The 27,634-nt window shown below is 53.9% G+C and overlaps 8 protein-coding genes across 8 annotated transcripts; 5 read left to right on the top strand and 3 right to left on the bottom strand.

The window, feature by feature from the left end:
* Positions 1-193: 193 nt before the first annotated feature.
* On the bottom strand, positions 194-5,395 carry BO82DRAFT_6950 (chromatin-remodeling ATPase CHD1). Its single transcript, XM_025641473.1, has 3 exons — positions 5,348-5,395; positions 505-4,924; positions 194-450 (listed from the first exon to the last, which is right to left on the bottom strand). Exons 1-3 carry the CDS (start codon positions 5,352-5,354, stop codon positions 306-308), a joined length of 4,572 nt encoding a protein of 1,523 aa, XP_025497492.1. The 5' UTR covers positions 5,355-5,395; the 3' UTR covers positions 194-305.
* A 3,871-nt stretch (positions 5,396-9,266) lies between these two features.
* BO82DRAFT_299543 (snoRNA-splicing protein PRP40) lies at positions 9,267-12,471 on the bottom strand. The gene is made up of 4 exons (XM_025632026.1): positions 12,290-12,471; positions 12,066-12,220; positions 10,945-12,001; positions 9,267-10,892 (listed from the first exon to the last, which is right to left on the bottom strand). Exons 1-4 carry the CDS (start codon positions 12,428-12,430, stop codon positions 9,726-9,728), a joined length of 2,520 nt encoding a protein of 839 aa, XP_025497491.1. The 5' UTR covers positions 12,431-12,471; the 3' UTR covers positions 9,267-9,725.
* Positions 12,472-12,775: 304 nt separating this feature from the next.
* On the top strand, positions 12,776-14,828 carry BO82DRAFT_299541 (TRAPP trafficking subunit Trs65 domain-containing protein; the record flags this gene model as incomplete). Its single annotated transcript, XM_025632025.1, has 4 exons — positions 12,776-12,950; positions 13,013-13,282; positions 13,336-14,461; positions 14,517-14,828. 4 exons carry the CDS (start codon positions 12,776-12,778, stop codon positions 14,683-14,685), a joined length of 1,740 nt encoding a protein of 579 aa, XP_025497490.1. The 3' UTR covers positions 14,686-14,828.
* A 541-nt stretch (positions 14,829-15,369) lies between these two features.
* Positions 15,370-17,049, top strand: BO82DRAFT_349801 (Mpv17/PMP22 family protein). Its single transcript, XM_025633968.1, has 6 exons — positions 15,370-15,584; positions 15,752-15,842; positions 15,908-15,933; positions 16,011-16,353; positions 16,416-16,582; positions 16,644-17,049. Exons 2-6 carry the CDS (start codon positions 15,785-15,787, stop codon positions 16,713-16,715), a joined length of 666 nt encoding a protein of 221 aa, XP_025497489.1. The 5' UTR covers positions 15,370-15,584; positions 15,752-15,784; the 3' UTR covers positions 16,716-17,049.
* A 447-nt stretch (positions 17,050-17,496) lies between these two features.
* Positions 17,497-19,001, top strand: pgkA (phosphoglycerate kinase pgkA; the record flags this gene model as incomplete). Its single annotated transcript, XM_025632024.1, has 3 exons — positions 17,497-17,562; positions 17,666-18,086; positions 18,157-19,001. 3 exons carry the CDS (start codon positions 17,497-17,499, stop codon positions 18,921-18,923), a joined length of 1,254 nt encoding a protein of 417 aa, XP_025497488.1. The 3' UTR covers positions 18,924-19,001.
* Positions 19,002-19,630: 629 nt separating this feature from the next.
* BO82DRAFT_349800 (proteasome regulatory particle lid subunit SEM1) lies at positions 19,631-20,429 on the bottom strand. Its single transcript, XM_025633967.1, has 3 exons — positions 20,139-20,429; positions 19,890-20,007; positions 19,631-19,706 (listed from the first exon to the last, which is right to left on the bottom strand). Exons 1-3 carry the CDS (start codon positions 20,248-20,250, stop codon positions 19,673-19,675), a joined length of 264 nt encoding a protein of 87 aa, XP_025497487.1. The 5' UTR covers positions 20,251-20,429; the 3' UTR covers positions 19,631-19,672.
* A 336-nt stretch (positions 20,430-20,765) lies between these two features.
* Positions 20,766-23,004, top strand: BO82DRAFT_349798 (uncharacterized protein). The gene is made up of 5 exons (XM_025633966.1): positions 20,766-21,343; positions 21,426-21,443; positions 21,549-21,625; positions 21,701-21,767; positions 21,826-23,004. Exons 1-5 carry the CDS (start codon positions 21,253-21,255, stop codon positions 22,866-22,868), a joined length of 1,296 nt encoding a protein of 431 aa, XP_025497486.1. The 5' UTR covers positions 20,766-21,252; the 3' UTR covers positions 22,869-23,004.
* A 346-nt stretch (positions 23,005-23,350) lies between these two features.
* Positions 23,351-27,344, top strand: BO82DRAFT_370502 (MFS transporter; the record flags this gene model as incomplete). Its single annotated transcript, XM_025637217.1, has 4 exons — positions 23,351-23,680; positions 25,501-25,748; positions 25,983-26,074; positions 26,161-27,344. The coding sequence occupies 4 exons, from the start codon at positions 23,351-23,353 to the stop codon at positions 27,342-27,344; spliced, it is 1,854 nt and encodes a 617-aa protein (XP_025497485.1).
* Positions 27,345-27,634: the final 290 nt, after the last annotated feature.

The following is a 27,634-nucleotide window of genomic DNA, read 5'->3' as shown; positions in this document are numbered from 1 at the left end:
AAAAACAGACATAGATAGACAGATAGTGCATCAACAGCAAGACCAAGAGATATAAGAGAACAGAAAAGGAGATTATTGCCATGCAAACATCAAAATGTAAGAAGGTTCTCTCATGGTCGCATTCGACACCAAACACCCTTTCATAGATTGATCATGCCGGACGCCGTCGCCATGCTTTCCCCAAAAAAAATAAATGCTTATGTATGTACCCTGCAATTGACAACAAAGAATTTAAAGAAACTCCTTCCACAGCTATATGATCCCCTCATTTTATCTCCCAACAGCTCATTCGACGACATGAAACATCAAGATCTACTTGACTCCCCATTCGGCGCGCTGGGCTGGGCAGGAGCCGCAGGCTTGCCGGCAGCGCTCAGCTTCTGATACATCTGTTGAAGTTTGGCACCTCCTGCCTCTTTGTTCGGCCAGTAGTGAACTGCGACAAATTGCCTGAGAGAAATAAGTTAGTCCTGCGGCGACAGTGTTGATCGGCTGCTGACTTACCACAGGCGAGTCTCCAGAGAAGCCATTAAACCCCCTTGTAGATTCTGCTTAATGAATTCGCCAATCTTATCCAGAAGGCGCCTGAGCTCGAGGGCGCGCTCTGCTTTGTCCGGATAATTTTCCTTGGTGACTGCTGACACCTTTTTCAAATTCTCACGAATCGGCCGGAAGAACCTATATTCCATATCTTCCTTGCCTACAGAGTGACCATTCTCGGTGGGTTTGCGGCGACGAATATCCTCACTGGATGCATCCGACGTCCGGTGACGAATTCGGTCACCGTCATGAGCGGACCGCTGACGAGAATCATGGCTAGGAGTATGGTGCCTGTCCATGCTGTCTCTAGCGTGGGTTTTAGAACGATGTCTGGATCGGTCCATCTCGCGATGCCCCTTGCGAGAAATCGATGGTGCAGGAGAGGCCGAGACACTATTGCTGGCGTGGGCACGTGAGCCTTTGCGCCCTGGTCTTTGGGGCTCGAGGGCTCGTCTTGCACTCATGCTCGCGCCATTCGTCGATCGGTCTCTAAGGAGAGATAGCAGGTAGTCCGCGCGTCGGACAAGATGGACTGCCCCCGGAGACTTTGTGGTTTTATCCTCCGCATTCAAGCGCTCGTTCTTGCGCTCGACACGGTGCTCTTCGAGAAAGAACTTATCTCCAAGTTGAAGATCTGGGTCATCCCTGATCTGAGACCAAGCACCATAGCCATGCCGTGCGATACCAACACACAGCATGCCATCTTCCCGCGCGCCCCATGAGCACGTGTAGTCAGGGGCCTTGGTAGCGTCTGGAACACGGAAATTGTTAAAGCCAGCTACCTGAGCCACTGCCTCTTTCAGAATACGCATCTCGGTCGGACGTTCGACAATGGTATACGCGTTGAGCCGCTTGACTCCATGCAGGTCGAACAACACTGCCTTCTTTTCCTTCTTCGTCGGAGTCCTACCAGAGTTCTCAAGGGCCTCCAATTTTGCCATGTCCTCCTTGACCAAAGAAGCGGCTTTGTCAGTAATCTCACGGAGAGCAGACTTGACTGTTTCCCGGTCACGATCAAGCAGCCGGGCCTCGCGAATGATATCCTCTTCGCGATCAACGAGATCACCATAGCGGAGGAACGCTCGAAGAAGATGACGGTACTCTTTCTCTACCAGAGGACGCTTCGGGTCTGATTGAGCCATTGAGTCTGAGTCATCGCCATTGTCCATACTGACTTGTGCTCGAGCTTGCCTCTTAGCTTTGCGCTCCTCGCGTGAGTCCCGGAGATCACCGGGAACGTTGCGCTTGCGAGGCCGGTTCTGTTCAATGACCTCAGCCAGATAACGCTCATCCGCTTTCTTCTTTTCTTCTGCTTTGATCCCCTCAAGTTGATCTTTCGGTATGATATCGTCCCAGCTAAGATCGTCAACCTTGATGTCAACGTAATCAAAAGCTTTGAGGAACTCTTCACCACCGTCAGCTTGGATGCCCTCTGCTTGTTCCGTCTGATGCAGTTCAGCATTGGCAAGAACCGAGTCAATATCCAATTGCTCAAGTTTCGCTTGATTGCCGGTCTGCTCAAACATTTTCTGGCCACGGCGCTTGAGAATGCGTGAAATATCATCCGTAGAGTTAGGCTCGGCAATGGAGATTCCACTCCGGGCCATCTTGTTCTGAATCTCCGAGGCCTCCTTGTCGGTCACACCACGCTGGATAGTGATGAACTCGAGGAGAAGCTTGTTTCTTGCTCGTTCAATGACTTCTTCTTCCACCGTATCCTTTGAAACCAGGCGATACACGCTCACTGGTCTCGTCTGGCCGATACGATGCGCTCGTGCCATCGCCTGCAAATCGGCCTGAGGGTTCCAGTCAGAGTCGAAAAGAACAACAGTGTCTGCAGTCATCAAATTAATCCCGAGACCACCAGCTCGAGTAGAGAGAATGAAAGCGAAATCGTTGCTCCCAGGCGCGTTGTAATGTTCAATGGCTAGACGACGCGCAGCAGCGGGAATAGTTCCGTCGAGACGTTGATATGTATATCCACGGTACTCCATGTAGTCACCCAGGATGTCCAGCATCTTGACCATCTGACTAAAAATCAGTACGCGGTGACCATCGCGTTTGAGCTTGGCTAAAAGCTGATCCAAGAGCATCATTTTACCACTGCTGGTAATCATGGCCCTCAGCACGTCCTCTCGACGAGCACTACCTTCCAGAAGCCTAGCTTCCGCGTTCGGAAACATGAAAGGATGATTACTCGCTTTCTTCAATTCCATCATGATGTTAAGGAGTGATTGTTTCTGGCCACGGGCGCCGTCATTGAGTGCAGCGTAGTTCTTGGTTAGGATGTTCTTGTAGTATTCCAGCTGGATATCCGAGAGCTCCACCCGAATGATCTTCTCCGTCTTGGGAGGAAGGTCAGACTCAACCTTCGACTTCGTGCGACGCAACATGAACGGCTGAATGGCCTTGGTCAGTTCTGCCAGCTTGTGTGAGGCACCATCACAGTTCAGGTCCATGTCAGCATCGATTTCAACCAAGCCTGGATTGAGAAAGTCCAAGAGCGCAGAGAGCTCAGCCAGGTTGTTTTGAATCGGGGTACCGGTAATCAGAAGTCGGGCAGGAGATCTGAATTCCAGCAGCTTCAAATATAGCTGCGACTCGCGGTTTTTTAACCGATGAGCCTCGTCAATAGCCATGAACTGCCATTTGAACTGGCTCAGGAAGGCTGAGTCTAACAGAACGTATTCATAAGTCGTCAACAGAACGTTGAACTTCGGTCGCTTGGGGTTCCCATCAACCATAAGCTCATGTTCTCGCAAGACTGTGCGCGCAGCTTCGTTGCCGTTATAAACAACGTAGTTCAGATCGGGTGTCCAGTTGTCGAAGGTCTCAGCCCATGAGGGCATGGTGGAAAGGGGGACAACGACAACAAAAGGGCCCTGTTGATGCCGTATATGCCGTAGCCAATTGATGAAAGAGACTGTCTGCACAGTTTTTCCCAGACCCATCTCATCTGCAAGGACAACATTGCGATTCTTCACCCAGTTGAAGGCCATGAAGTTGACACCCTTAACCTGAAATTCCTTCAACTGTCCATTCTGCAGGAAGGACGGTGTGCCTTTGATGGTTTCGAATGGCTTCCGCGTAGCTGGATTCGTTTCCGACTTGTCAGAGACCGGGGGGCGAGATGAACGGTCTAGGAAACGGTCTATCTCGCGTTGCGCGATGTTACTGACTAAGTCTTCGTCCTCCCATGTACAAGAGTCGTAGAAGAGGCGTTTCCATTTCACGAGGTACTCCGTTCCCTCGTCGCCCTCGCGCATACCGATCACTCTTTCAACTTGCTTGTAGTCCTCGATAGCATCTACATCCCGTTCTCGGTCGAGGTTCCACTTTTCTCGATCCTCAGGAGCGACGTCTTCGTCATTTCGTAATCGGATGTCTTCAGAGAGGACTTTGCGAATGTAGTTGTCGAGACGGCGGGTACTACGACAATTGGCGAGGCCTTCTGTGGTTTCCCATGACGCGTGGTAATGGGATTTCCCTTGCCATTTAATGTAGAATTCAAAGTCATGACGACTGAGGTCAGGGCTACTGGGCTCCACGCCTTCCCTGAGGCGGTGATTGAGCACAACATCGACGGCTGGGCGGTCATCCTCCACGGTATTGACCCAGTAATTGTCCATCATCTCTTCGTCTGGGTCATCTTCAAACATGGAATCATCTTCATCCTCGTTGTAATTAGAGACCCGGGACGCATTTCTTGTGGAGAACCGGACTTCGGGCTGGGAAGGAAGGTTGTTCGAGGATGACTGAAGAAGTTTCCGCCGCCGAGCCCTGTTTGTGCGAGCCCGACTTCCGCCGTACTCATCACTATCGGAATCTTCAGAGTATGAGGACTGGGTTGCAGACCGGGAAGGCCGCTTGGAGGGCGGTTGTGAGACAATGGCGCGTCGACGCTTTGAGCGGGGTGCTACCGCATCGGACTCGGATTCGGAAGGTGAGTCGACTACTTGACGCGTTGTGCGCGCTCTGGTACTCCGACGAAGTCCATAAAGATCGGGATTCTGTCGCATATAGTCCGATTCATTGACTGACGGTGACTTACGCTGGTAGCCATGGTTGTGTTCCGACGATGAAGAGTTTTCATCGCTGGACTGGCTGCTCTCGTTCACGTCATTCTCGGTCTCAAAAGCGTCCTCGTCCCCCTCAGCATCAGGGGAGCCGGCATCATAGGAATCGTCGGCGGCGTCTGCTTCGGGAGATGAGGAATCGCGTTCGGTATGGTTTGCATGAGTATCGGAAGCGTTACTACCACTGTCGCTGATGGCTAGTTCATCCCTCATGCTGGTAGTATTGGGAGTAGACGAGACCGAATAACCATTTACCAAACCCATTGTTGCGGAGGGGTCGGAAATTGATGGGATCACCATGCTAGTAGCTAGGGACGATACGCATCAGCATTGAAGCTCAGCACAAGTCCGAGGGAGGGCGAAAGGAACAGTGTCGTATGAAACAGACATACGCGACGCAGATTCCAGCCGAATTGAGTCAAATCGACGGGTGAACAAGGTAGAAGATGAAGGTATGATGCAAGGACATGTTTTTGATGACGGATTCAATGGAACGCGACGGAGTGTGTTGTGAAGAGATGGGAGGAGCAGAGGGGAAAATGCAGATCAAATCGGTGAAAAAGCAAAGGAAACCACGCAGAAAATGAGCAAAGAGGTCACAAAACCCCTTTTACTCGACCAGATCAAGATATAATACAGGTTCTCCGGTGGGTCGAGATCGTGGAGAAGTACTGCAGCCGGCAAAGCCAGAGCACGCCTGCGAGGCAAGGAGAAGAGAACAAATTACTTACAGTCCATAGCTTGGTGACCCCGATTCAGGGGTGACTGAACCAATAAATTTTGAAAACGTCAAAGGAAAAAGGTGGGGGTGGAGGAGGATGAACTGGTGGAGGCAGCAGAGGGACGATGGGAGGCCGCTGAGAAACTGATGAGGGAGTAGGAAGAGAGTTGTACGTCGGCGGGAGGAGGACGAGTCGCTGTGAAGGGATTGGCTGGAGCGCCTGAGCCTTCAGGCTGCAACTATCCACCAGCCTTGAAACGGCTTAGCGCGCCACAAGCGAGACCCCAACGGGGATAGCGAGGGTGTTGAGTCACGTGGATATCGGGGCGGATCAATGATGCCTCCGATCGAGTCTCGGTGGCAGAACCCATGGGCCAATCACTGCGACAGGAAATAATGCAGGAGCATGTCTCAACCTGAGGCAGCCACGGCTGCCCACAATGCCCGGCAAGTTTTCTCGCCCAGAGCCCCTCTTCGTCGCGCATCTCCAGCAACGTCCCTCCTCTTCTCCTGCCCTGGTGCTCTTTGCGCAGATATCTGGCATTTCTCCCGTTTGGCCAGAACAACTGTCGCATCGTTTTCTGTCTGATTCCCTCAAGACCTCGGTTTACGTCGACGTACCCGTCTCTTGACTGCAGCATTCGACTTTTGTCCATACACATACTGTCCCGCGTGTTCAATTTGATCTGAACTTCAGGCACCATGTCCGACAAGCTTACCAGGTATGTTTTACACGGCGGACTTTCAGTCTCACCCCAACATTCAAGGAGAAGGTTAAGCTAACTACTATGCGTGAACAGAGTTGCTATTGTCAACAGTGACAAGGTAAGTCTCAAGTACCCCGCAGCATGAAAGGCATGCTACGGCCTGTCGCATATATAACAATTACTGAGACGCATCGCTTTGCTCGTCACAGTGCAAGCCCAAGGTATGTCCCTGCTATCACCTCTCGATGAGATCCTCGTCATCATTTTGCTAACTACCTTCTTTCTTTTCTTTATCCAGAAATGTCGTCAGGAATGTAAGAAGTCTTGCCCCGTCGTCCGTACGGGCAAGCTCTGTATCGAGGTCACCCCCGAGTCCAAGATCGCCTTCATCTCCGAGCGCCTCTGTATTGGTTGCGGTATCTGTCCTAAGAAGTGTCCCTTCGGTGCCATTCACATCATCAACTTGCCCACCAACTTGGAGACTCAGGTCACCCACCGTTACTCTGCGAACAGCTTCAAGCTTCACCGTCTTCCCATGCCCCGTCCCGGTCAGGTCCTCGGTCTCGTCGGTACCAACGGTATTGGAAAGAGTACGGCTTTGAAGATTCTCAGCGGCAAATTGAAGCCCAACCTTGGTCGTTACGACAACCCTCCCGACTGGGAAGAGATTCTCAAGTACTTCCGTGGTTCTGAGCTGCAGAGTACGTCAAAACTGAACCGATAAGAGTATTCAATTAGAATCAAGCGCGCTAACATCCTGCAGACTACTTCACCAAGGTCCTGGAAGACAACCTGAAGGCTGTTGTCAAGCCTCAGTACGTTGATCAGATTCCTAGAGCCGTCAAGGGACCCGTCAAGAACGTCGGTGCGCTCATCAAAGCCCGCACTCAGCTGAATAACCTGGACCACATCCTGGACGTCCTGGGTAAGATGATTCTTCATCATGTCGACGGTATTTTCAGCTGACAGAGTGCATAGAACTGCGACAGGTTCAGGACCGTGACATTGACCATTTGTCCGGTGGAGAACTTCAGCGTTTCGCCATTGGTCTGGTCTGTGTCCAGCAGGCTGATGTGTAAGGATGACCAGGTCTTTGAGATAGTATGAGCGCTGACATTTCTGCAGCTACATGTTTGACGAGCCTTCGTCCTACCTTGATGTTAAGCAGCGTCTGGCTGCTGCCCGTACCATCAGAGAGCTTCTCCGCCCGGACGACTATGTCATTGTTGTCGAGCACGATTTGTCCGTGCTTGATTATCTTTCCGACTTTGTTTGCGTTCTCTACGGAAGACCTGCCGCCTACGGTGTCGTTACTCTGCCTTCCTCGGTCCGTGAAGGTATCAACATCTTCTTGGATGGTCACATCCCCACCGAGAACCTTCGGTTCCGTGACGAGTCTCTCACTTTCCGTCTCGCTGAAGCTGGCGATGACTTCCTGGTTGATAAGGCTCGTGCTTTCAAGTACCCGAGCCTGGAGAAGACCCTTGGCAACTTCCACCTGAAGATCGACGCCGGTGACTTCACCGACTCTGAAATCATCGTCATGATGGGAGAGAACGGAACCGGAAAGACCACTTTCTGTAGAATGCTTGCTGGTGTCGAGAAGCCCGATAACGGCGTCACCATCCCCCGTTTGAACATCAGCATGAAGCCCCAGAAGATTACCCCCAAGTTCCAGGGTACCGTCCGTCAGCTGTTCTTCAAGCGTATCAAGGCCGCTTTCCTGTCGCCCCAGTTCCAGACTGATGTCTACAAGCCCCTCAAGATCGACGACTTCATTGACCAGGAGGTTCAGAACTTGTCTGGTGGTGAATTGCAGCGTGTCGCCATTGTCCTGGCTCTGGGAATGCCCGCCGATATCTACCTGATTGACGAGCCTAGTGCTTACCTCGATTCCGAGCAGCGTATCGTGGCTGCCAGAGTCATCAAGCGTTTCATCATGCACACCAAGAAGACCGCTTTCATCGTCGAGCACGATTTCATCATGGCCACCTACCTGGCTGACCGTGTCATCGTCTTCGACGGTAAGCCGTCTATTGATGCGCACGCCAACTCCCCCGAGTCCCTGGTCACTGGTTGCAACACCTTCTTAAAGAACCTGGACGTCACCTTCCGTCGTGATCCCAACAGCTACCGTCCCCGCATCAACAAGCTCCAGTCCCAGATGGACCAGGAGCAGAAGCTCCAGGGCAACTACGTAAGTTCTGTCCCTTGTCGCACGCCTCAGCATCGTACTAACCTCCCCTTTACCAGTTCTTCTTGGAAGAAGAGCAGTGAAACGGCTGTTTTTGGCAAACATAACCGCGTGCCTCGCCATGGCGACGGCCGCGATTCCGACCGGCGGCGCCGCCACCACCGACGTCGCCGGGACCGGAGGAGGAGTTACCTTCGGCTAGTGGCGTTTTTTGGCGTTACCAGGGCCTCTGCTGCTCTGTGCCGGCGCCGCCGTCGTCGCGGCGGTCGCCGGCACAGTGCAGGGCGTGGTGATGTAGAGGAGGAGCAGGAGGAGGGTGAACATGATGACGAGGAAGACGACATGCTCAACTATCATCTGCAGCAGTGGTAGGCGGTAAATCCCCCTCAATGCCCACCTCTATTCCAGCTGTAGTGAAAGGGTCCTCAGCCGACCGCTGATCTTGTCGCCCCCTTCGATCCGCCTTCCCTCCATTTTCCCAATCATCCTCCGGCCCCGAATAAACCCCGCAACAGGCTGCTGGCATCTGTCTTTTTTTTTCTCCCGCGATGCTACGAAAAGTTGGAATGACGAAAACGCGAGAACGAATCTTTGAATTAAAGAGTTCCGTTTAGAGAAATATTTTCAACATTGGGGTTTTTCTAACACAAATGGGTTTTTTGGTTTTGGTGGGAAGGAGCTGGCGTCAAAGTCATGTCGGAGTCTGAATTTGAAATTCCGTTTTTTTTTTTTGCTGTTCGTGTTAAAAGTTGACTCTCTGTTGTTGCTTTCTTTCTTTCCTCGTGAATATACTTCTTTTGTTCTTTTCATTCATCGCATGAAATGGTTAGAATCGCTGACAACGAGGTTTGGCTGAGGATCCAAGTTGTCGGTGTATGCATGTGTGTGGGTGGAAAGTAGCCACTGTCTATAAGAGTTGGAGGCATATATTCCTTCTTTTGTATTGTATTTACGGTGTAGGTCACTAGCCTTTCCCTAATGACAGGCTCAGCTCTAAATGTAACCTGAGAGGAGTGTGATTATAAAGGCAAGAAACAAGTTGATGCTTCGTAGTTGTTGGCTCGGAAATAGAGGAAATATATATCGCTTGTTCCGAACCACTCAATGCGCTCTTTTCTCTTCTTCCACGGTGAACTCCAGGCTACTCAGTACCCTTCCTTAACCAGTGTTGTTCGTTTGGGTCCTTATTTACTATCCCACTTGTTGACTCAAGTTATATCTGACCAGGTTATGGTCCCGAATCCCACCTCAACTCCAGTAGATTTGATAAGCGCTCTTGATACTATATAACCTACGCTAGAATACAAAATCTAGGACACAACATCCGTACAATCGTTGTCAATTCGAGAAAAAGGCATGGATTCGGCTGCATTCTGTCTAAGCCTCGAGGGGAGCGAAGGGCAAAAAAGGGAGGAGCGGGCCAGAATGGCATTTGTCGAGGGGCGTTATCGACCAGCATTACGGGTACAGAATCGTAACCGGCTGGCTCAATCTTCTTCGATCTCACCCTCCTCGCTACCGGAATGGACTGCCTTCTCCTCTTTCTTGGCCTCTTCTGCCACGGCTGCTGCAGGGCCTAGGGCGGCCGAAGCAGGCGCTGCGGCGGCGCCTGTGCTGGTGACGGGGGTTCGTTCGCGCCGGTCTCTCTCACCTGCAGTTCCTCTGCGAGCTCCTCGGCTGCGATCGCGTTCTCGGCTTTCCCGCCGGTACCGCTTGGCAGAGCGACTGGCTACGCTCTCTGCGTCACTGTCCCGTCTGCGCCGCCGGTCGGTGCTGGCGATGCTCTTCGTGTCGGCGCCGTAGTCCAGTTCGTCGCGGCTGCCGCGAGGGTCGCCGCGGGTGCGGTAGAGGCGCTCACGTTCCTCTTCGCGATCGCGACGCTCGCGGTCGTAGTGGCTCAGGGAGCGAGCGCTGCGGTCGCGGTCCCAGTCGCGGTCCCGGTCACGGTCACGCTCGCGCTCACGATCTCGATCCCGATCCCGTTCGCGCTCGCGGTAGCGCTCGCGGTCTCGATCGCGGTCTTCACGGCGCTCGCGCACCGGCGACAGGCCGCTGGCCTTACGGTAGGAGCGTTCGCGGTCGGCCTGGGCTTTGCGGCGGTCGGCCTCATAGGCGTCAGGCTCCGGAGTCCGGCTCATGCGGCTGGATGCTCCTCGCCGTTCGCCACGGTGGGAGAGACTGCTGCGGTGGTCGCGGTCGCGGTCGCGGTCGCGGTCCCGGTCCCGATCGTGGTGGTCCCGACGGCTGCCGCCGCGATCTCGGTCCCGGGCCTCCCGGTCTCTCTCAGCGTCTTCTTCTTTCTCCTTCAAGCGCCGGATCACCTTGTCGAAGGCCGCCTGGCGGAGATCGTCGGTTTCCAGAGCCTTGTACTCCTCGAACCGCTCAATCCTTGGTCGTACTTGGTCCCATGTATCGTTGGCTCGGACAGATGGTTCAAGGCGTTTGATGCGCGAGCGGAGTGCGTCGATGGCACGTCGCTGATGACGATCTGCGGCATGCTTCTCTTCTTCGTTACGTCGAATGGCCTTTTCTTGGATCCGGTGGAAAATCAGTTGCAGGATTTCGGGGTCAATGCTCGCTGTCCGTCGATCGGCGGATGCAATTGCGTTAAACTCCTCGAAAGTGGTCTTCGGCGCAACCTCAAAGCGTTTGTCCTGGGAGCTACGTTAGCGGAGTATGCAAGGTTGGAATACGAGGGATTCTCACGTCAAGTACATCCAGGATATCGTTGCGTGGGCCGCGCAGCGACCGCTCCTCCTCCTCAACCACATCCCAGAAGAGATCAATCGGAGACGACCCAGAATTTCCCAGCATGCCAAGGTACCGGGGGTCTTCGTTAACCAAAGTATAAGTATTCATCCACTTGCTGCCGGCCTTGATCTTGCCCTGTGATCTTAACTCCTTAAGGAGCTCAATGTACTGCTCTCGAGCATGGCGCTCCTTTCTGGCCTTCGCGGCTTTCTGCTGCTGACGGGCGTCATTGAATGCTCGCTCCAGCGCCTTGATGTGATTCTCAAATGCAGTCAAGATATCAGACTTGCTAAGAGTCCTGAACTTATCATCGCTTTGGACTTTATCATTGGACTGGATGATCGCCTGCGCCTCAGACCAGCGTGTGTAAGGCTCCAGGTTCAAGGATTTCAGGATATTGACTAACTCGTCCATGGCAGCCTTGCGCTTGACCGCTTCCTGTTCGACGTGCTCCTTCTTGAGCTCGACAATGTATTCCTCAAACAACTGGCGTCTCTCAGCCTCGTCGTCCGTGGACCTGAAAATGGTCTCGCCCTCAATGATCGGCCGAATGGTCTTCCACCGGCTGTAGTGCTTGATTTCAGGATGACGCTTCAGCATGGTATTGAAATCTGCTCTGAGCTTAGCGAATCTTTCTTTCGCCCGATCCTTTTCCTGCATGCGAACCTCGACCGCGTATTTCTCAAAGGCTGCCTTGCGGTCTCTGGGGTCTTTCAGGGCACGGTACTGGGGGTCTTTAATGGTCTCGCGCATTGTCTGCTCCCAAGTCCAGTCGGGCTGCACATTGTGGCGCTTCAGCATCTTCATGAATGCACCCTCGGCCTCTTCAAGGGAAGCGTATTCGGGGTCGGCTTGCTGGTTCCCCAAGACGGGTGCCGCTGCAAGACCATTAGCGTCCATTGAATTATAGCCTCCACGGCGGTCGCCATAGCCTCGATCGTAGTCATCGCGTTCTCTCTGCTGGGGGTACGATGGAAACGAGCTGACTCCACCTGCAACGAATGTCGGAGCTCTGTTCAGGAATCCGTCAGTACAACATTCACAAATACTTCGAGACAATTGACCGCGCCACTCACGCTACAGGGGGGGGCTGAGGAGGCTGAGCCTGCGCCAGAGCGTTTTTGTAAGCATCTGGAATCTCCCAGGTGCTCTGCTTGGTTTCGGTGTTGTACCAGTATTTCCGCCCGTTATCCGTCGTGTATTCCTTCCATGGTTGATTCGCCAACGCGCGCTAGAGATATAGAACGTGTCAGATTAGCCTGGGTCCATGCAGAACAGGGATAGAAAGGAGTTTACAAACCTCAACCGGTGTCATCAGCTCGACGGGCTTCGCCCATTGCGTGGCTTTGGTCTGAGTATTGTAGTAGTAGACGCGACCCTCAGCGTTGCGGGCCTCCTGCCACAGGGCAGGCGCACCGCCGGGACCATTTATCGGATTCATATTGTCAGTGCAGAGACTCCCAAGATGAAGGGGACTTGCGGTTGCGATGAATGGAAGGCGAGAAAAAGTAACACGGAGCGGCGGTGGTTCGCAGAAGCTCCTCCGGGTTCCTGCACTAAGAGTGTTTGTCCTGTTTGTCCTGTTTGCATCGACTCCTTCCCAGGGTCCGTCCGTCCCATAATAACATGGAGTGTCCCCATCCCTCCATTTGTCGGTCCCTGGCTTGCCATGCGACTAACTCACTGCTGATGATTTATTTGTGATTCTCGGTCGATCTGTCGTGTGTCAATCACTGTTCGTTCAATCACCGGCAGGGGACTATGCGATCATCGTCACCCCGCTAGTATGCCGAGTCTTGATATCCCCGGGGAGTTCCTCAGGCATGCTGTTCTAGATACAGTTGTCCCGCATGCTTCAGATGTAGACTTGGAGGCTGCTCTGACGTCTGCTCTGGAAGAAGGCGCAGAAGACCTGACCTCTGTACTGTCGCATATACCCCAACGCTCCGTTCTTTTCTTCGGTATGTTATGACCTGTCGTCTAACTCGAGCTCTGTCTCTTACTCATCTATAGCGGGCTACAGATGAGTTCTGCACCGTCCGCATTGTTCTCCGACTCTCCAATTGTTCACCTGCTAGCCTGAAGCAATACCTTCCACAACTCGAAGTTGGCCTGGACGCCTTCGCTATCGATCCAGCCGAGACTGTGGCGGAGAACCCGACTTCGACCAGAGACCTGATCTTCTCAGGGGCCGTCAAGGCACAGGAGCCGCTTGTGGTTGTCAATGAGTTCGAGGGTGATACAGGGGAAGGCAACCATGTCTATGTGATTTGGAGCATCGAAGCGTTTCTCAGTAAGTAACTTTCAGAACTTTAACCATTGCTCTGGTTGTGCTAATTGCCATAGAACGCCCGCGCATACGTATCACGCATCCTTCTCTTCTTTTCATCGCCTCCGCCAACCTCAATTTAGCGAAGAATCAACAACAAACACCTCGTGGGGACGACTACCTTCCACCGTTGGTACCAGCATCCGCCAACGTACTACAGCCTCTGTCGTCGGATAAATCCCTCTCTCTCAAAGATCCCTTCCTCCCAGCCTCCCGACTTTTACGTGTTGTACCGGCACAACAGACCGAAGATCCCATCTACCATATTCAACAACGTTCGGGGCATCCGATCCGAGTTGTTCCAGCTGCGAGTGCGAGAATACGATATGCTCGGCTGAACACTTATAGCGGGCGGCCAACCACCGTCGCCAGCCTTGACTTTGAAGTGACACCATTTCTCACATGCGACGTGACCTTTGACAAGGCCGAGCTCCGGTTGTCAGACGGAACCATCGAGACACTTTCAGATGCGCCGGGGCTTGTCCCACCCATCAGATGCCTACCGCGAGATGATATCACCCTGGTATATAAATTAACCCCTGAGGACGGGCAGAATCCAAGTCCGTCAACGACGGTCTTGGTCAGTGTTCTCGACATCTCCTTGGAGGCCGTGATTCACCTATCGCCCAATTGCAACCCACGAATCCTGATGCAGTGGAGGACCAACGTGGACTTTTCTATGCCTCTCAATCCTACCTTTGGTGCTCCCAGCCAGGCACTGCAGCGGAACAACCGTCCGGCTAGCCTTCCTATGAATCAAAATCTCAACAACGCCATGGCAGGCGGAACAGGAGTTAACCGTAGCTCTTTGAGAGATAGAGCATACTCTACGACAGATCTTGGAGTGTCAATCACGTTCACCGGGCCTCCCCGAGTGGAAGTCGGCAAGCCATTTTCGTGGAATGTCTTCATTGTGAATCGGTCCGCAACCGCTCGAAAGTTCGCCATGATAGCCATTCCTCGACGGAAGAGGCCCGATCCCCGGACTCATACGGCGCGTCCATCATCCTCATCCGCATCTATTCGCAAGGAAGCCCAGGTTGCAGAAGCTGTGACGGACGACAACATCGTGCATGCGCTCCAGAAGAGTGTGGCTGGCCAGGAAGCTGAGCTTGTTTCCATGAGTACAGATGTTCGCGCTGGGTAAGTGGTATTCTGTCTGAGTGGATGACTGGATGATTAACGACTAGCCTCACAGACCACTTCTGCCGGGGACTTGCTTTGCGACCGAATTGAAATTGTTGCCATTGGCCGTGGGCGCCCTCCGTCTGGAAGCCGTGCGCCTGGTGGATGTCAATACGAACGAAACGACGGACATCCGCGACCTCCCGGATATTCTCTCCTTTGACAGGAACATGACAGCTTGAATGCCGCCTACGATGTAAACTTGTGTATAGATCTGTTTGCTTGCATGCCTGGACTGATGCGTAACGGCCATGAGAGGATGACCCTGGTGCAGGTTTTGTGCAGTATTTGTATGGAATAAGTTAATAAATTATATTGTAATGCCAGATGATGCACAACCAAGAAAAGAGTACGGTACAGTAGTAACTACATACTACACCGTATAACATTGCCAAGCTAAAGCGGCAACAAGATGGGGGCGTAAACTAGCGTAGGGGGGAGGGGGCGGCAATTCAGCCCTAAAGCGGCAATGAAGGGAGGGGGCCGGTCGGTCTGCCGGGCGGAGAAGGGCGGAAGATCACGCGAGTGGAGGGGGAAGAAGGGAGAGTCAATGATGATGGAGTTGACTGTCTGACTGACTGACTGACTGACTGACTGTAGAATGACCTCGATCTTGCGCATCTTCACTGCCTCAACCTCCAACCTCCAATCCTCAAACACCCCTAAAAAAGTCCTGCTGACTTGGCCTGATTTATTCGCTGGACGAAGAGGCTCATATTATCATCATCATTTTATCTCCTTCACCTTCCGGTCTCCTCTTTCTTACTTCATCGCATCTGTTCCCACTTGACAGACGATCCCAACCTCTTTCCCATCCCCCTTTCTTACTGAGTGCTATTCAGTTGTTGCCTGTGCACCCACCCAAACCCCGAACCCTTTTTTTAAACTTATCTATCCTTTGCGTCATACCTTCGCCCTCTCTGCCAGCCCGGCCTTTCCTTGCCCTCGCCTTCGATTTTCTTCCATCCCGTGAATTCCTCCTCCCCCCATTACATTATTGAAATCTGTCTCCGTCATGTTCTCCGCTGGTCGTCGCAGCATTCTCGATGGACTCAATCGGCGGTACATCTACGGTCGCTTGGTATGTGCTAGATAGACACTCTTGATCTCTTCTCTCTAAACTACCACAACTTCACATATTACTACAAAATTCACCACTACATATCTCTTTTCTTAAATATCTCTTTTTCTTACCACTACACGAAGACTTGAGACTGACGTTGCCCCTCGTCGATTTCTCACCCATAGCCACTGCTTCATACAATAATCTTTCTTATCGAGATGGCGGCGGCAACGCGGCTTGCCGCCAAGTTCAACTCCTACTATTCGGAGAAACCAGGTAGGAGTTCAGCGACCGGCCCTGGAGCGTTCGGCCAGTTGACTGACCCATCTTGTCGCCTATAGTTCTCACTACTATGGTCACCAATGCGGTAAGAGCCCTCAAACAAGCGCAATGCGGAAGATGCATTCGAGACACCCCATACTGACTGTGGATTGGGGACGTTAGATTCTGGGTGGAATCGCAGACACTGTAGCACAACTGATCACGGCTGTCAGAGCTGGCTCCGCGCGCCGCTCTTCCAATGGTGGGGACTTCATCTCGATTGAGATCCACGATCTAGACAAGGAGAAGCCGCCTGCTCTCGGGGAGCTAGGCCATGCGCGACACGCGATCCCAGCGTTTGACTTCGAGCGCCTTACCCGGTTCATGTCATACGGCTTCTTCATGGCCCCGGTTCAATTTCACTGGTTCGGATTCTTGTCTCGCACTTTTCCTCTCACGAAGAAGAACCCGAGCATTCCGGCGTTGAAGCGGGTGGCTTTCGACCAGCTCATGTTCGCCCCTTTCGGTATGAGGAACTAGCGTCATGTTACTGTGTGCGGCCGGATGGATCGCTAACCAGGCGTACAGGTTTGGCGTGCTTCTTCACATTCATGACAGTGGCTGAAGGCGGTGGAAAGCGGGCGTTGACGCGCAAGTTCCAAGACGTGTACTTGCCTACGCTGAAGGCCAACTTTGTTCTCTGGCCTGCCGTCCAGATCCTCAACTTCCGCGTCATTCCCATCCAGTTCCAGATTGTAAGTTCCCATGGTTGGTGCCCGGTGGTGTGTTGCGCCATGCTAACCAAATGCTATATAGCCTTTTGTGTCCTCTGTCGGTATCGCCTGGACTGCTTATCTGTCATTGACCAACTCTTCGGAGGAAGAGTAAAGTAAAAAAAGAACGATCTCTCATCTTTAGGCATATCGGGAATTGTGTGAAGGTGCCATTATTTCATTCCATATTGTTCTATTAGGTTCTGCTTTCGATCTTTTGTATGCTTACTGGGCGTTGTATACCGACGGTTGGGTAGGGGAATTGCTTGTTCTTGTCGCATGGGTGGAGTCTCGGTTATCTTCCATGCCGGCAGTGTTGTTTGATGCGTGTTGAGGGGTTTCTGCCCACTAATAAACGTGTGCTTCAAGTGTTCTAAGAAGCAGATGAAGAGAAATACAGAGTGTTTGTTTTGTTTTCGTTCAGCAGTGCCGAGGGGTTGTGCACGGTGGATGACTTCTCCGGGGTCGGGGGAGGATCACGGAACGGGACGGAGATGATAGTTCCATTAGAGCCGAGATGGCTAAAGCTGCCCATGGGGTGTAGACCCGGTAGAGTACGGAGTATACATCTAGGCTCTGAGTGTCAGTGACTAGGCCAGTCCAATCCCTATATGATCCGAAGCGGGATTGACTGATGTGTCTGGCAGTGACATCAGTCCCGCAACAGCCCGAGCAGCAGGCGAATCTCTCAGCTCAGCTCACCGGCCGCCCCACCAATTCCCAAAACAATTACCCCGCCAGTCTGCCAAACCCGCTGTAACCAGACTCGGTCACCGTGAGATCTCTCCAGTCTCCCTCGGTGCTCATAAAGTAAAAAGCCCATTCCAATTTTCCTTTCTTTCCCTCTTCTTCTTCCTTCCTTCTCCGAACCAATTCCCTCGGATTCATTAGTCACCATGTCTCTCTCCAACAAGCTCGCTATCACTGACGTCGACCTCAAGGACAAGCGTGTCTTGATCCGCGTAGGTTGACCCCTCACTTTCTCTGCAGCAGCAGCTGCAGCAACAACAACAACAACAACAACGACAGCAATTGAGACCCCCATGCTAACCCCTGGACTTACAGGTCGACTTCAACGTCCCCCTTGACGCCAGCAAGAACATCACCAACAACCAGCGTATCGTTGGTGCTCTCCCCACCATCAAGTACGCCGTTGAGAATGGCGCCAAGGCAGTCATCCTCATGTCCCACCTCGGCCGCCCCGACGGCAAGGTCAACCCCAAGTACAGCCTGAAGCCCGTCCAGGCCGAGCTCGAGAAGCTGCTGAGCAAGTCCGTCATTTTCACCGAGGACTGCGTCGGCAAGGAGGTCGAGGAGACCGTCAACAAGGCCAGCGGCGGCCAGATCATTCTCCTGGAGAACCTGCGTTTCCACGCCGAGGAGGAGGGCAGCTCCAAGGACGCCGAGGGCAAGAAGGTCAAGGCCGATAAGGAGGCGGTTGCTGAGTTCCGCAAGGGACTGACTGCCCTGGGTGACATCTACATCAGTACGTTTCCTTAGTCTGTGCGACTAATACATCTAGTACATGAGGCTAATTTATCTCTTCCCTAAACCAGACGACGCTTTCGGCACTGCTCACCGTGCTCACTCCTCCATGGTCGGCGTCGACCTCCCCCAGAAGGCCTCGGGCTTTTTGGTGAAGAAGGAGCTGGACTACTTCGCCCAGGCTCTCGAGAGCCCCAAGCGGCCCTTCCTGGCCATCCTGGGCGGGGCCAAGGTCTCCGACAAGATCCAGCTGATCGACAACCTGCTGCCCAAGGTCAACAGCCTGATCATCACGGGCGCGATGGCGTTCACCTTCAAGAAGACGCTGGAGGGCGTGAAGATCGGCAACAGCCTGTTCGACGAGGCCGGCAGCAAGATCGTCGGCGAGGTCATGGAGAAGGCCAAGAAGCACAACGTCAAGGTCGTCCTGCCAGTCGACTATATTACCGCCGACAAGTTCGCCGAGGACGCCCAGACCGGCAAGGCTACCGACGCCGAGGGCATCCCCGACGGCTTCATGGGCCTGGATGTTGGTGAGAAGTCCGTCGCCCTGTACAAGGAGGTCATCGCCGAGGCCAAGACCATCCTCTGGAACGGGCCCTGCGGTGTCTTCGAGATGAAGCCCTTCGCCAAGGGCACCGAGGATACCCTCAACGCCGTCGTCGACGCCGCCCAGGCCGGCTCCATCGTCATCATCGGCGGCGGTGACACCGCCACCGTCGCCGCCAAGTACGGCGTCGAGGACAAGCTCAGCCACGTCTCCACCGGCGGCGGTGCCTCCCTCGAGCTCCTCGAGGGCAAGGACCTCCCCGGCGTCTCTGCTCTGTCCAGTAAGTAAAACTTTTTACCGATATATCTAATGTCTCATCGGAGGCGTAGGGCACGGACGTCCCGTGTAGGCGTGCGGCGTGGGGGGTAGATGTGGGAGGGAGAGATTTTGTGCATATGCGTGCGTTATGTTGTTCGTCTGTCCCCTTGCGTGTCTGTCTGCATCTCGGGGATTTTTTCGTGCGGTCTTATGCTTCCAACGAATGTAATGTACAAGGATGATGATAATTTCAACTGTTTTTGACTGTACTTCTTTCTGATCCAAGGTTTCTGCTCAGTGACGGGGTCTAAGCTGTGAATACGGTAGGTGGGAGTGCCGGAGCTTGTGTGTAGACTAGAAAGTGTGTAGGTTGGGAAGCTCCTTACCTTATCATCTAGATACTTATGTGTAGTACTCTAGTACTCTTGTAGTGTTTTAGAGACCGCGTCTGCCTTGCCAGAGTACAGCAGACCCTCCACGCTCGCAAGAAACATCCCACTCTGCTCGAGCCAGTAAACCGACACGAGCACCTAACCCCCCTAGGGGCAGACGCCTACACCACCCTCCCATAGCCATTCCCCCTCCCCTATCAACCCAGCAACAAACCACTCTACGACCCACAAACCTTTCCAACGTCCACCCAGGTACACTCCATCCATCCCCCCCCCGGAAGAAAAGGAAAGAGGGGAAGATCTAATTTAAATCTTATTCTTCATAACATCAACATAACAATATACCCCCAATAACCCTCTCTCATCACCATCTTTCTGGAGTCATTATCAACGAGACGCATCCACCTTCTTCAATTCCTCTCTGTAGCCACGAAATACATCCATTAGCCTCACGCCTAGAGTATGCTTGAAACCAAATCATCCAGACTCGACAGGCGAGAGCGTGGTACACGCAAACCGCATCATCACGGCACCCGAGCACTCGTCGGTAGGATACCGGATACAGTCCCTAAAGGGAAGAGCTGGACGGAGCGGGGAGACCTACTTCAACTGCTTCGAAAAGTCCTCGGCGGCGTCGTCGTCGTCCCAGCTTTCCTCCCACAGATGGGCGTCGGTGCCGTTGGCGGCGGTGGCGCCTTGTTCGGTTTCGTCTTGAGGCCAGTCTGTTTTGTTGTCAGGTTGAGTGGGTTTGGGTTTGGGGAGAGGGGGGTGTATGGTGTCGGGGATCGTGATGCGGCGTGGGTGTGGGTGTCATTTGTTCGGAGAGGGTCGAACAGGGGTGTGGTGTACGCACCTTCCACGGGGAAATCCTCAAACTCGTCATCCTCTTCCAGGACGGAGGGCTTCTGTTGTTGTTGGGGTTGTTGGCTGGGTTCGGCCTTGTCTTGGGGTTGGGTGTTGGACATGGTGGGCGGGGAAAGAGGGTGGTTGGTTCGGGGGGGCGTTGTGTCGAGGTGGTTTGGGGGTGTTGGGTGGGTGATTGGTGCGAATGGGAGCTCGGGTGTATGTAGTGAAGAGTCGATCCCGGTTCGAATCGTGGGCTGAAAAATGAGGTGGTGTTGGAGATGATTGATGGGGATGATGGGAATGATGATGAGGGGAAAGCAAGCAAGCAAGCGCGCGCAAGCCGCAGCGCAGCAGCAAGCAAGAGAGCTCACCGCACTCAGCTCCGATGGTCCACCCAACTGGGCTTAGCTTCAAAGTAATGTGCATTAGTAATTTATACATTCATTGTCCACTATGCACAACTCGGATCATTCTGCCTTCATTCCCTCTGACGCAACATCTTGGCCTGTCCAACGGAGTTAAGCAACAACACTCAAGCTTTCAGCCTAAACAAGGCTGCCTTCAAGTTACGAGCAGTTAAATCTCTCCTAGAGCTTACCGGGTGAAGAAATCCTCCCCCGGGTGGGAACAATCATAGAAGCGGAGCTGCATCATCTATTCTTATCGTTTCAAATTATTGGTTTCGAGTCTACCACCAGCGTTAACTCCGCCTCGCCTCGCCGCACCGCCGCCGCCGTCGCCGCAAGTGGACACGGCTTAGATCACTCCCGGACCCTTCATCTGATACTTGTGCTTATAATATCGCTCCCCCAAGTCAAGCTTCTTTCCTCCCTCCCCCAAGGAGTATTTTTTCTACCCTGTCTGCTCTTCCATTTCTCACTCTCGCCCTGTTTTACAAGGTTATGTCCCCGGAAAGCCTCGACGCTGCTGCTTTGATGGGAGATTCGCCGTCTCTCCCTCTCCGTCTGCTTTTTCTTCGTTTGGGCTCCGGGCCCCTCCGGCTCGTGACTGGAATCTGATCCCTCTTTCTCCCTCCCCCTCGAAATTGTCTCGTGCTCGCCTTCCGTTGTTTACTTGTTTATTCTTCTCCGATTCTATCTTGATTTCTCCCCCCTCCCACGATGTTTCGAGTCGGCTCATGGCTGTACGGCAAGAAGCCGGGCGCCAATGCCTCCACCCAGTCTTTGGACTCTTTGTCCGAACTACGGGATCGTGAGTGAATTCTTTTTCCATGTGTCGAGGTTCGGCGCCAAAACCAATTCGTACGAAATGCTGACGTCAAACCTTTGAATAGTTGAGGATGCCATGAGGGGTATGTTCTTTGCATGAACCTCGAATCTCTGATCTAAAACACCCCCGCTCTTTCCGGGGGCTAGCGCTGCAGGTGTATATTGGTTCTAACGAAGTCGGGACACAGCCGCTACATTGATCCTCAATGACGACGTGGACGGTGCTGAGGATGGCCTCTCGGAAGGCACTTCCTCCTTTCACAATGTATGTATGCTATCCTGGACGAGCTTTGTGCCTCGACTGATCGAGGTCGGTATTCCTTTTTGTCCGGTCGTGTAGCTCGGAAGAGGTGTGGTCGCTTTCATCCGTGCCACCTTGGGCTTTGAACAGGAGATCATGCGTCAAGGTAGGTCGCCACGACTAGATCTACTGAATCAGGAACCTTACTGATGGCGAGTTCTTAGCGTCGGAGCGACTCAATGCCGCCGAAACCAGTGCCGCCAATGATCAACATCGAGCGCAGCACAACTCCAATGCGCCCAATTCGTACCACTCCCAGATCTATGCGCCCGGGACAGAATTCGCTCTCTGCCAGGCGATGGCGCAGCTCATGAGTGCCGTTGTCGGGGTTCTGAATGAGAGTCTGACGGAGAGTATCAAAGGGTTCTACCGACTACGCAAGGCCTACATCACGTTGGATGCCATTCTGAAGATGGAGCAGAAGTTCATCATGCAGGAGCGGAGCTCTGGAAATAGCACTCCCACGGAGCGAAACAGCTCTTCGACCAAACTTCCAGGGCCCAGTGTCACGACCAGCACGGCTCCTGCATCGCCTGTGGACGCCGCCGGGCTTGCGAAGCAACTGACCGGTCTGACGGTCACGGGCAGCACTGAGACCTTGACCACCACCTCGGATATGCTGGACCAGGATCCGGAGTCTGACATTTTCAAGAACCAGATCGACGTGTTCATCCACTCGGGCGCTAACTTCTGTTTCGGCATCCTTCTGGTCCTGATCTCCATGGTCCCGCCCGTGTTCAGTAAATTGCTCGGGATCATCGGGTTTCACGGAGACAAGGAGCGCGGGCTCAAGATGTTGTGGCAGGCGAGCAAGTTTCACAATCTGATCGGAGCCCTCTCCGCATTCGCAATTCTCGGCTACTCCAACGGGTTCGTCCGCTACTGCGACATCATGCCCGACCCCGCCTCGCCGGACGACGTGCAAGGCTACCCGCAAGAGCGCCTCGAGGCTCTGTTGGCATTGATGAGGGAACGGTTCCCTAAAAGTCAGCTGTGGCTACTGGAAGAGTCGCGCATGAATGGCGCCAACCGCAAGCTGGACGTTGCCTTGGAGCTTCTGTGCGGAAAGGACCGCAGTCCCCTCAAGCAGGTCGAGGCACTGCGAATATTCGAACGCAGTCTGAATGCGATGTATCTCCACAGATACGAGTTGTGTGCCGAGTCTTTTATCGAGGTAGGTTATCTTCCGAGCAACCTGAAACTATAACCACTGACTGACCTTGTTAGTGCGTGGATCTCAACTCGTGGTCTCGCTCGCTCTACTACTACATTGCGGGCGCCTCGCATCTGAGCCTGTATCGGGGTCTATCAACGACTGATCCCACCGCCGCGGCCGAGCACGCCGAAAAGGCGACCGAGTACTTCCGCGCGGCCCCGCCCCTGGCCGGCAAGAAGAAGTTCATGGCGCGTCAGCTGCCATTCGATGTGTTTGTCTCCCGCAAGATCGCCAAGTGGGAAGCCCGCGCCAAGGAATGGAAGGTCTCCCTGGTCGAGGCGGTGGGCGTTGACCCGATTGAGGAGATGATCTTTTTCTGGAATGGCCACAGCCGCATGACCCAGTCCCAGCTGGAGGAGTCGCTCTCGAAGCTGGCGTGGTCCGAGGGCCCGGACAACAAGGCGACCTGGGCGCGTGAGGGCCCGGAGGAGAAGGCCATCCTGCAGATCCTTCGCGCGGCTGTCTTCCGCGCCATGCGGCGGCACGACGAGGCCAAGGAGCTGATTCAGACGGGGATCTTCACGCAGGACAAGTCACTGTTCACGGGCCATCTGCGCGACAACTGGATCTACCCGGTCGCGCACTTCGAGATGGCCGCCAACCTGTGGATGGAGCGGCCGACGTACCAGGCGCTGCACGGCAAGGCGGTCACCGCCGAGGAGACTGGCGGTGAGAGCGACCCGTTGCAGCTGGAGCGGCGGCAGGTGCGGGAGTGCAAGGAGCACCTCGAGAAGGCGGCCAAGTGGGAGAGCTACGAGCTGGACGCGCGCATCGGCCTGAAGGTCACGGCGGCTATGGAGGCGGTGCAGAAGTGGGAAACGGCTCACAGTGCCAGCGTCTAAGGGGGGTTGGGGCATCTATACATACCGGGGGGGGGGGGAAAGTCGATGACGATTGACGAGATCTAATGACGAGTTGTACAAATATTCGCCGGCGTACATGATACAGAGGAATATATTTACACACTGCGAACTGATCAGGGATAGATAGACGGGGAGTGAATGCGATTTTGACTTCAATGACATGACAGTAAATGATTAGGTCGAGTCCGATCCTTTGTACTGGACCCGAAATCGAGAAAGAACCCTACCTAGATAGTTAAAGACTATACCCATTTAGGCAAGTTTGAAGCCGAAGGTCACGTGGCCATCTTTTGTCCTGGAGATGGGCATATCTACACTAAACATGCTGAGTATACCGAGCAGATTCTCTGGTTGCAAAGAACTAATCGACCATTCCCAATTGCTTCGTTATCGCGAGGATCCACAGTACGTACTGTACACCGCGGTTCAGCGTCATTGACTGCCCAATGGACAAAGTTCAGCGCCGTTTCGGCTGTCCTCCGAGTTAGTTCCACTTCACGCAGTTCTGAAGTGGCGTCTCGGAAACCCGGCACCGGATTTATATCCGAGTCCACCCAGCAATATGTCCGAGGAGCTCGGGCGGATGCTCCGACGGATGGTTCCGATACTGCTGAGGATTGCTCTTTCGTCTTGACCGGGCTGAAACCTCTTGTCTGTATGGGTCTTCGATGTGTGTGATAGGGTTGACATGTGTGAGTCACTGTCCAAGCTGTCTCGAGCACTGCAAGTGCCTAGGATGCGATCGGTGAGCTGAGGCCGTCGGTGACGGTGCTCGGCTTTGCGCGCCGAAGGGTGCAGATACTGGTCGATATTTGAGACTAAACCAGCTATGGTAGCTAACCAGTGCTAGTCGATAGGTTAGGCAGGCCCAACTGCGTCATGTTAGTGCTGGTCCCTCATACCGCTGCTCGGAGGGCAGGGCAGGTAGACCCTGTTCTTGTCGTAGCGCCATGCTCTCTTGCATTCCAGACTTCATATGGACCCTTCTATAGTCACGCCTATCGTCGTGCGTGAAGCAGATACTCAGACAGAGCTGCAGGTTAATCACAGCTGCACACATGTCCAGTACATATACACCACAAAGAGTCGACATATAATGGATCTATCCATCATATATGAACCCTCGGCGACTGAACCAGCAAACGCCGAGATAAGACCCAGGGATCGGAGGTCCGACAACGGCACGGTGGAGAAGTAAGAGTGGGCACCCAAGAGTTTTTCTTGCAAGTGGATGTAAGTATATCCTCCATTCTACTACTGTACTGTATATTAAAAGCGCAGACTGTTCCGTGGGAGTGACGTTGTCTTCCTCCCACTTATCATTTTTCTTGTCACTGGAGATAAATTGACATCCTTCATCTACGTAGTATACAAACCGTGTACTCAGTAGCTTTGCGGGACATGCACTCTTGTTACTTTGCACCCTACATGCCATGAATTCTGTTGTCGAACCTTTATCTATCTATAGTTGAAATCGGTGAATTTGAATTGTGGAATACCAAGAAAAGATCAACATGTCACTTCCGGCCCACGAGGGCGGCGGCAGCAGCAGCAGCAGCAGCAGCAGCAATCCCCATCCGCATCCGCATAACCACCAGCAAAATCAACTGTCCTCGTCGCATTCCGTCATTTCGTCCACGTCTACTTCCACCTCCACCTCCACCACCTCCGATTCCCACCATCACGCCCCTCAATCCCAAACCCAACCTCACAACAACCTGAACGAAAATGCCTACCCCGACGACCCCAACGCCCTCGAGAAACAATCCACCGTCGCCTCGGGCTTCTCCGCCGCCCTGGAGACGCGCACGCACTCGATCGTCTCGCGTATCCGCAGCCGCGAGCCCGGCCAAACCGCCCGCTTCACCCATCCTCTCTCCCACACCAAGACCACCGAGGACGCCATCGTCGACTTCGACGGGCCCGACGACCCCTACCGGCCCATGAACTGGGGTTTCCGGAAGAAGGCGATCACGACGGTGCTGTATGGGTTGACGACGATGGGTATGTTTCCCCGTTTATTTGCAGGGAGGGAATAGAGTTGGGGGGGTGGCGCATGCATGCGGGTGCATCTCGGAGGGTTTTTGGTGGTGTGAGGATGATATGCATATGCTAATCTCTCTTGTTTTTGGTGTACAGGTGCTACGTGGGCGAGTTCGATGTATGTTTTCCCTATGGTTATTTGCAGTGGTGTGGGAGTACAGTTGAGCTAGATGATGATGCTAACAACGCGCGCATCTAGTTACTCCACCGGGACAACGCAAGTCGACTCGGAGTTCCATGTGAGCGAGGAAGTCGGGACGCTGGGGACGACGTTGTTGCTTTTTGGATTCGGTACGCCTAAGCCCTACACGCTCTTCCACTGTCACTTGCCACCATCGCCCAAAATCAAGAACTCAGTCAAACTAACAGACGCACAGGCCTCGGTCCACTGATCTGGGCGCCCATCTCCGAAGTCTACGGCCGCAAGCCCGCCGTGCTGGCGCCCTACTTCATCGCGGCGATCTTCTCCTTCGGCACCGCGACGGCCAAGGACCTGCAGACGGTGATGCTGACGCGCTTCTTCACGGGCTTCTTCGGGTCGGCCCCGGTGACCAACACGGGCGGGGTGCTCAGCGACATCTGGACGGCGGAGCAGCGCGGGGCGGCGATCGTGGGCTACGCGATGGCGGTCGTCGGCGGGCCGGTGCTGGGGCCCATCGTGGGCGGGGCGATCACGCAGAGCTACCTGGGCTGGCGGTGGACGCAGTACATCACGGGCATCATGATGATGTTCTTTTTGTGTCTGGACCTTTTATTTCTGGACGAATCCTACCCGCCGGTCCTCCTGGTGTACAAAGCGCAGCGCCTGCGCTTCAGCACGGGCAACTGGGCGCTGCACGCGCGCCACGAGGAGTGGGACGTGACGCTGCGCGAGCTCGGAAACAAGTACATGATCCGGCCGTTCGCGCTGCTGACCACGCCCATTTGCTTCCTGGTGGCGCTGTACGCCTCCTTCGTCTACGGCATCCTGTACCTGAGCCTGGCGGCCTTCCCCATCGAGTTCCAGCGCATCCGCGGCTGGAACCCCGTCGTCGGCGCCCTGCCCTTCCTGGCGTACCTCATCGGCATCCTCTGCGGCGCCGCCATCAACCTCTTCAACCAGCGCTTCTACGTCCGCCGCTTCAAGGCCAACGGCAACCGGCCCGTCCCCGAAGCCCGGCTGCCGCCCATGATGCTCGGCTCGGTGTTCTTTGCGGGAGGACTGTTCCTGTTCGGCTGGACCGGCACCCTCAAATATCACTGGGTCTGCCCCTGCATCGGCGCCGTGCTCATGGGCTTCGGCTTTTTCACGATCTTCCAGGCCGCCCTCAACTACCTCATTGATACCTTCCAGGCCGCTTCGGCCAGCGCCGTCGCCGCCAACACCTTCATGCGCAGTCTCTTCGCCGGCTGTTTCCCCCTGTTTGCGAACATCATGTTCACCAAGATGGGCGTCCCCTGGGCCGCCAGTGTGCTGGGCTTCGTCGCCGTCGCGCTGATCCCCATCCCCTATCTGTTTTATATCTACGGGAAGCGCATTCGCGCACGCGGGAAGTGGTCGCGCGCTTCGGTTTATGATTGATTCTCTCTGTCTCTCTCTTGCTTTCCTCTTGGTACTCTCACTTTGGAGGGTGTTTTGGGATGGGCCGGGGGTGGGGGCGGGGTGGGTTGTTCGGCAATCGGCTTCTGTTCTGAAAAAGTGATTTGTGATTTGTGATACCTCTGCCCAACCCGGTTGGATTCTTTTTGTTCGTGGTTTGGGGTTATTTGCGTGACGTGGATATATGCATATGACATGATCGGGATTTTAGATACCCCACTTTTTTTTTTCATACAAGATAATGCTAGTCACTAATAGATTTTGCTTCTGAC

This window comes from Aspergillus uvarum (genome assembly GCF_003184745.1).
Source record: "Aspergillus uvarum CBS 121591 unplaced genomic scaffold BO82scaffold_1, whole genome shotgun sequence".
Lineage (NCBI taxonomy): Eukaryota > Fungi > Ascomycota > Eurotiomycetes > Eurotiales > Aspergillaceae > Aspergillus > Aspergillus uvarum.
The sequence above is the reverse complement of the archived record's forward strand: the minus strand, read 5'-3'. Positions and strand labels throughout refer to the sequence as shown.